The sequence below is a fragment of the Nanorana parkeri genome, unplaced genomic scaffold (genome assembly GCF_000935625.1).
Source record: "Nanorana parkeri isolate BGI_ZX_2015 unplaced genomic scaffold, ASM93562v1 scaffold10, whole genome shotgun sequence".
Taxonomy (NCBI): domain Eukaryota; kingdom Metazoa; phylum Chordata; class Amphibia; order Anura; family Dicroglossidae; genus Nanorana; species Nanorana parkeri.
Window position 1 is genome coordinate 1,309,253 of NW_017306278.1, and position 8,075 is coordinate 1,317,327.

The 8,075-nt window shown below is 51.3% G+C and overlaps 1 protein-coding gene across 2 annotated transcripts in view; it reads left to right on the forward strand.

Annotated features, from left to right (window-relative positions):
* Nucleotides 1-7,978, forward strand: part of BTBD10 (BTB domain containing 10) — a 41,649-nt gene extending 33,671 nt beyond the window's left edge. For both annotated transcript variants that reach the window (XM_018555423.1, XM_018555432.1), the window contains 5 exons: nucleotides 720-822; nucleotides 4,539-4,659; nucleotides 5,434-5,631; nucleotides 6,216-6,326; nucleotides 7,418-7,978. In XM_018555423.1, the coding sequence (XP_018410925.1) occupies nucleotides 720-822; nucleotides 4,539-4,659; nucleotides 5,434-5,631; nucleotides 6,216-6,326; nucleotides 7,418-7,728 (844 nt within the window). In that variant the 3' untranslated portion in view covers nucleotides 7,729-7,978. The remainder of the gene's footprint in view (nucleotides 1-719; nucleotides 823-4,538; nucleotides 4,660-5,433; nucleotides 5,632-6,215; nucleotides 6,327-7,417) is intronic.
* The last annotated feature ends 97 nt before the right edge of the window (nucleotides 7,979-8,075 follow it).

Consider the following 8,075-nt stretch of genomic DNA (forward strand, 5'->3'; position numbering starts at 1 on the left):
CAGCCGGGGGAAACGCAGGGTGATGTGGTAATGAAAGATGGTGTCACCCTAATGTGCATAGACTGTGCAGTGTAGAGGAGATGTGCCACTGGCAAGACCAGCTGACTTAAAAATATTCCCCTTGTTTAGGCCCCCTGACCCACTGACTCTTGCCTCTCTAGCAATCCCCCACTGCTCCATTTCCCCATCAGAGTCGGCGCAAAATGGTCACATGGGAGGAGGTCACATGCTCTAAGTACCTAGTATATTGCATTGGCTGAGGTAGAGGAGGGAATGTTAGGGAATCACTGGAGAGGTGAGTCAATGAGTTGGTGGGGTGGCATTGTATGGACAACGCCTCTTTAAAGCAAACCTGCCAGCCATTTTAAACGCATAACAGGCCTTACTAGATGCATAATCTCAAGTGACAGGAAATCCCCCTCTCTGTGTTCTCCTTTGAAACTATTTTGGTTATCTGGGGCCAGATTTTAGACCCAAAACTGGCCAGTTGGCATACCCCCGTCCCATTAGTTTGCTTTCATTGGTCAATCTTTGGAGGCCTGTAGGTAATAACTGGCATCTTGTAGTATATGCCCTTAGCATAGAGCTGCTTCAGATTGGCTGAGGGGGTGCAGGTTTATAAAAAGTTCACTTCAATTCAGCCATAAGCTTCTTCTGTGTGCGTTGTGTCCCATGCGTGTCCTTCACACTGGCTGAAATGTGCTGCTCTCGTTGTTCAGGATGTTTGGATCCGGCAGAGAACATAATTTTACCCGTCCCAATGACAAAGGAGAGTTTGAAGTGGCAGAAGGAATCAGCTCCACCGTGTTCCGGGCAATCCTGGTGAGATGTTTGGCCTCGGCAGCCGGGTCCGTTGTTGTTTTCCAGCACTCTGATTTCACCTCTGACTTGGATCTCTTTCCATTCATCTGTCTCTCTAGAACGCTCCCACTGACTGTCACTTTCTTTGTGTCTGCATCTCATGTCTCCAGATAACACTCTGCAATTCCGGCTTTTGAAATACTTTGATGTTTGCATTTCTGTTCTTCTGCGTGTTTGGCTGTTGGCTCGGAGTTGATCTTTAAAGTAAATCTCCATGTAGTATCGGTGGGAGGGCGCTGACTGGGGGTATCGGTGGGAGGGCGCTGACTGGGGGTATCGGTGGGAGGGCGCTGACTGGGGGTATCGGTGGGAGGGCGCTGACTGGGAGGGGGAATCGGTGGGAGGGCGCTGACTGGGAGGGGGAATCGGTGGGAGGGCGCTGACTGGGAGGGGGAATCGGTGGGAGGGCGCTGACTATTTTCCCAGCTCCTGGTCATTTTTTTATCCGTGTATTTTTGCTCTGCGGAAGGAAAAACAAATCTAAATTTATGTCCTGAAGCCGTTCTGCTGCAATCACCATTCTTCACCCAGCAGCCTGCGTTTCCGGCAGTTCTCGGTACTTTCTCGTTTTTATTAGGTTGCTGCGTCATAAACTGCTGCTTGGCACAAGTGCGTTGCGGTGCACTTGAAGAAGAATGAGATTTTTCGGGGAATGGATTAGGATGTTGCGGTGGAGCAGCTGTGTGTCTATGGGCTCAGCACTTAGCCGCGGTGGAGAGACTTCGTTCCTGAGTCACTGAGCTCCGTCCTCTGACTCTGCTGGGGCTGATGCCAGCATATCTTATTGCTGCAGTCATACGGCAATCAATAAGGATGCTGCTTCCCATAATTATTCCCTGTCACTGCTGCAAGGAACCGCCGAATCACTGTAGACGTCTTCAGTATAGCAGGAGCCCAGGGTCACCTCATTGTGGGCAGCGCAGAGGCTTAGTGGTTAGCAGCATCCCATCTGCATAGACTTTGCATGTTCTCCTTGTGCTTGTTTGGGTTTCCTTCGGATATTGTGGTTTCCTCCCACACAGCAAAGACATGCCGGAAGGCCAATTGACTCCGGTCTAAATTGGCCCACATCGTATGAGAGATGGGGACCTTGGATTGTAAGCTCCTCCAGACCATTTGTTTTAAACTAGGTAGCAAAAAACTATTCATTGATTATTATCTCTGTGGTCTTGTGGGTTGGGGTTATGGCTTTCCGATCAGAGGCACCATCTGCACTACTGACCAACCTCTCTATGTCTATAGCCACCTTATAGACAGTCCAATAGACCTGGCCCTATAGAGCAGGGGTAGCCAAACTCCGGCCTTCCAGCTGCGGTGGAACTACAAATCCCATGAGGCACTGCAAGATTCTCACAGACCTGACTAGCGGAGAGATGCATCAGCTGGAGGGCCGGAGTTTGGCTATCCCTGCTATAGAGCTCCAATGATCAATGTGCAGCACTTCTGAACAGGAAACTGCAACACAAAGTATTAAAGAAAGCTCCTCTGCACCTTAGTAAGACAACCAAAGAGGTGCCGCTGTCTTTATAGACAGGTTCTCTTTATCTCGTAGTGTTTTCACTGTCCATTGGGAGGCTGAGGAAGCTCTCATTGTGTCACCAGAGGGAACATAAAACTCTTTTCAATCGCCCGCAGTGTCAGTTGGCCTCATTCCCGGAATCGGAAGAGTCCTCATCTCGGCGTGACAGCGTCTATATTTACCCCCCCAGAGCCCCTGTGATGTGATGATGGGATCCGGTGAGTGCCTGGAAAGGCTTTACCACAAGATTCCAATTAGTGAAGTGACTTTGTGCCGGCCCGGGCTTCACTCTGCAAGAGCTTCTGAGTAATTAGCCGCTAATCATGTTGTTGTTTATCAACAGCATTAGAGATCACGTGCCGTTCAGTCCCTTCTCCCGCGTGGCCCCAGGACGGAATGTGTTCCTGTGTTGGAGCCGCCCTGCACTTCCTGGCCACATCCCTGGGGATGACATTGATAGCCCACAGGAGAGATTGCGAGTCGGTGCCCTCCCTCCGCTGTGGCACGGGCCCCCCGGCAGAGACTGTGAGTCGGTTCCCTCCCTCCGCTGTGGCACGGGCCCCCCGGCAGAGACTGTGAGTCGGTGCCCTCCCTCCGCTGTGGCACGGGCCCCTGGCAGAGACTGTGAGTTGGTTCCCTCCGCTGTGACACGGGCCCCCGGCAGAGGCTGCGAGTCGGTTCCCTCCCTCCGCTGTGGCACGGGCCCCTGGCGGAGACTGTGAGTTGGTTCCCTCCGCTGTGACACGGGCCCCCGGCAGAGGCTGCGAGTCGGTTCCCTCCCTCCGCTGTGGCACAGGCCCCCGGCAGAGACTGCGAGTCTAGTAAATGACAGACAAATGTTCTTTTGAACTCCGATCTATTGACCTGAATTTTTGCACCACAGGAGCTTACAATCTAATCCCATCATCCTTCTACAGACACACGAGGCTGAACTCCGCCATCGGCCAGTTTAGCTTCCAGTCTGTCTGCGTTTTGGGAGGAAATTAGTGAAATCTGCAAAAACATGGAGCAGTACTACGCACTCCATGCAGCATATGTCTTGTGAGGACTTAAACCCCAAACTCTGGTACTTTGAAGGAGGAGGTTTAACCACCGAGCCACCGTACCGGAGGGAGGAATAGGGAGGGGCTATGAATTGAGCAGTTAACCCCTGCAGTGCTGCAGTAGTCCCACTGCACAGGGTTTTTATAGCTGGCGGCATTAAATGTTTGGGGTTCTTTTTAACTGCAGGCCGTGTAAGTAGCTGCATTTGGATTATTGTGCTGCTTCCCCTTTCTAGGTTTAAGCTTTGCTGTAGAGGGACTGCAAAAGGCTGATACAAGGTCACTCAGTTGTGCTGCAGTGCTCGGAACATGCCGATAGGAGAAAGGAGAGTGAAAGAGAGATGAGGTCATCATTATGCTGCTTCTCCTTTCACTGTCCAGTCACAGCCTGAGGCCTGTAACGTAGGGAATGCATGGTGCAAATTTCCTGATGAACCGGCTGAAATGTATACATTGGGTGCCCCTTCTGACCGGCATCCCTCAATCAGCTGATTGGAGGAGCCGGTTGGAAATTTCTGAGCTGAACGGAGCTTGCAGCCAATCGGCAGAGCAAAAACAAGTTCTCCCGACAGACAGGGCTGTGCTGTGTGGCAGGGCTATGCAAGTCTCAGGACTGGATGGACAGAAATGCAAATCCTTTGTCGGCTAAAAGGAAAATGTATTTCGGTTTGCAGTTTAGGGGGAGTGATGAGGTCAAAGCCTGAACTCCAGGCAGGGTTGGCCATTAATCTTCCTCCACTTGGTATCCCGAATTTAAAGGGCCCGCGTCCTGGCATTGGTTCTGACAATCTTTTGACCCGGAAATGTCCCGACCTGACGTGAGTGCCGAGCTTTCAGTGACCCCGGCAATGTGCAGCCGGGATTGCTGTAGCCAGCGTCTCATGGTGTGGAATGCGGGCGCTGGGTGCAGGTGTCGGATGGGTGCAGCTGACGGGCGCTGGGTTCCGGATGTCGGGGACGGGAGCAGGGGAAGGATTTGTGTTCATAGACGGCTGGCTCCGGGCCTATAATTTTCTGACCTTTGACCTTCACCTCCCTCCGTCTCACCTTTTTTCTGCTTTTGTCATATTTTTTTTGGTTTCTGGTTTTTAATTGAATGTTTGTAATTTCATAAGGATTACTACAAGACCGGGACCATTCGTTGCCCGGACGGCATATCCATCCCCGAGCTCAGAGAGGCCTGTGACTATCTGTGTATCTCCTTTGAATATAGCACTATCAAATGTAGAGACCTCAGTAAGTATCCCGCAGCCAGGGGGCGCTCTCGCCATCCTTTTATTAACCATATTTCTTACTCGTTACTAACTTGTAAACCGGTTGGTTTTGGGGGGCAGCTGTCATCTGCATGTAGATAGTATGGCAAGTGTCTCCTTTCATTTTCTCTCCAGCACTTCAGGATAGTCATCGGGCACCAGCTTACAAAGTCTAGGATTGAATTGCCACACCGTAACATTTAAATTCTTTCCCATGACAAGTTTTTTAAAAAATCAACGCGTTTCGGGTGTAACCCCCGCCCCCTTCATCACGGCTGAACTGTGACATGAAACAGAAACTACTAATATCTTTTTAAGCACATCGAGATTGTCTAGGACTAGACTATGATCATAGACTCCCTCCATGTGGATAAAAGATTTGGTTACATTTTTGCAACTTTAGTGTTACATTCCAGCCCTGATGAGGGGAGGGGGCGGAGTTATAGCCCTTGAAATGCGTTGGGTTTTGTACAATACTTTGGAATAAAGTTACATCTGGACTTATCAATACTGTGTAGTTCTTCAATCCAAGACTTCTTCCTCCTCACAACCGAAGGTGATCACGGAAATCCTTTGGTGTGCAGAAGCTGTCATAGTCATGCCGCCATGATGTCATGTGATCACATAGAAGAACTCTCCGCCTTTAACACGCTTTCTTTATTATCTGGTACCAGCTGTCCTGTGTCTCGTGTCTACAGTTGCACCTCTGCTATTTCTCTCCGGGTTTCTAATCTGTCTCACCTTTTCATTGTTTCAGGTGCTTTGATGCACGAGCTGTCCAACGACGGGGCCCGGAGACAGTTCGAGTTCTACCTGGAGGAGATGATCCTGCCGCTGATGGTGGCCAGCGCCCAGAGCGGGGAGCGGGAGTGCCATATTGTGGTGCTGACGGACGACGATGTGGTGGATTGGGATGAAGAGTATCCCCCGCAGATGGGAGAAGAGTATTCTCAGAGTACGTCCTCCCATCTCTTCTCCGGCCCGCCTCAATCCTGTTTCTGTAAAGTGAGAACTCCGTGTTCAGATCCGTGTTCTGGGGAAGATCCGGAGATCTCTTTGTACATTCAGAAATGCGTCATCAATACATGGCGGAGGAACAAGGAGTGCGACACCGAGGACTGCGCTGCGGGACAAAATCATCTCCACTTCTTATAATGAAATGGATGATGAGGGGCAAAAAGACAGGGGAACCATATTGGTGGTCAGTGCAGAAATGGCCCTCACATTGGTGGCTTTTATAAGACACCTTTACGTTGTGGGATGCCATGGGGCCGCTGCAGTAAGGGGACATTGTGTACCATCATAGGACACCCCCTGCACCTTCATCGCCATTGTAGGACCCCACCTCACATTGATGGTCACTGTAGGATCCTCTTATATTGGTGGTCACTGTAGGACCCCCCTTTACCTTGGGGGTTGTTGTAGGCCCCCTCCCCTTACCTCGCACGGGCTCAGGGGGGGGGCGGCTCTATAGGAACTGATCATGATGTTAAAAAGTTTCTCACAAATTGGGTTAATTGTCGTTTTTTGTTTTTTCAGTCATTTACAGCACCAAGTTGTACCGATTCTTCAAGTACATCGAAAACCGAGATGTGGCCAAATCTGTCCTGAAGGAGCGAGGACTCAAGAAGATCCGGCTGGGGATCGAAGGTGAGACGGGGGGCGCCCCTCTGTACTGTGTATCAAAGATCCCAACTGGGCAGCAGAGATTTTGTCCATAGCAACTATGATCTCCTCCATTATAAACCTATGTCCCCCCTCCCCCAGGGAGAAGCAGCCAGGAGTCTGCACCGGGCATGTCTGGGAATTCTCTGCGGCATTACAACCGGGTAAACACAAGGGGTTCCCAGACAATAAGGCCTCATTCACACTGCTAAGAGCCGGTCGCGTACTCCCATAGAGAAGGACGGGGGCTGCGTACAATCACACGCAGCTCCTGCACTTCCCGGGAGCTCCCCGATACGGCCCTGCACAGAGCTGTACATGCCGCACGGATCGGCTCCACGCTGTGTGAATGAGGCCTAAAGTGGGTCAAGTGCTGAACCACCGCAATGCCTGGATGAGATGCCGATGTCCCGAGCTCTCCTGGAGGCATTTCAAAGCTGAATTTTATTTTCATCCGGAGTATACATTGAGGTGTATCTAAACCCCGGGACACCAAAGTCATATTGCAGCTTACCCATCCTCCGATGCGGCGTCTGCATTAGTTTCCTTTATTTTCACTTGATGATCCTGCCAGTAACACACTTCCTGTCTGATGACAACATTCGCCGTACTCCATGTATGGGGGAGGAGTGTTATCACCTTAAGCTGCTCTCCTGATTTGGACTACAGTCCCCTCCTCTCCATCTCCATTACATAGGTAGGAGGAGGGATTCTTTTGTAGTTCCCAGAAGGTGGCAACGTTGTATGAGATTTCCGTTCTGCCCACAGGAAGTGACGGGGACACATTTCTGGCAGGAACAGGTTTCCTGCGCTTGCTGAAAATGTGCATGGCCTGAGTCCCCCGGACCTTTCTCCCCAAATCTCAGAGGGGTTTCATTTCAGCGAAGTCTTGGCTCCTCCCACGTTTCAGGTTTTGTAGTTTACCCCAACTTACTAACACATGTTTACTAGTTCTAGACTCCTCCCCCTCGTGCAGCAGCAGATCACTTCCCTTCACCATATTAGATCAGTGCCTGGGACTCGAGTGGCTGAACTTCTTCCATTCCTCATCTTTTGTTTTTGTTTTTCCCCTCAAGGTTACCCAACATACAAGGAGAAGGTGAAGAAGAGGCCGGGCGGGCGCCCCGAGGTCATCTACAACTACGTGCAGCGGCCCTTCATCCGCATGTCCTGGGAGAAGGAGGAAGGGAAGAGCCGGCACGTGGACTTTCAGTGCGTCAAAAGCAAATCCATCACAAACTTGGCCGCGGCCGCCGCCGACATCCCCCAGGACCAACTAGTAGTCATGCACCCCACACCCCAGGTGGACGAACTGGACATCCTGCCCAATCACCCCACCTCTGGCAGCAACGACACCGACCCAGACGGGCAGAACTCTACGTTATAATACGAGGCCGGGCAGCGCCGCGTCTGCTGGGCACAGTTGTGGGTCCTTCACATCCACGGGAGGCCTGTAATGGGGCATTGCAGGAGCCAAGCGTCACCGGGAGCCACTGATGCTTTCTCTACAATCATTGCAATGGGAGGGCAGGAGCGGACGGGTTGATGGTGTCGCCGGTACCGTAGACCGATGAACCGTTTTTTGGTTGTGCAGTGTGGATTTTGTTGTTTTCCGTTTTTCCAAGACCAAGGAACGAGGTTCCGGCCGTGTACCGTGTTACCGTGGCTTTGTGATGTCGGCTGTCTCTTCACTCTCCCCCCCCTCCATGTTGTAACAGAAACCCTCTAACGCTT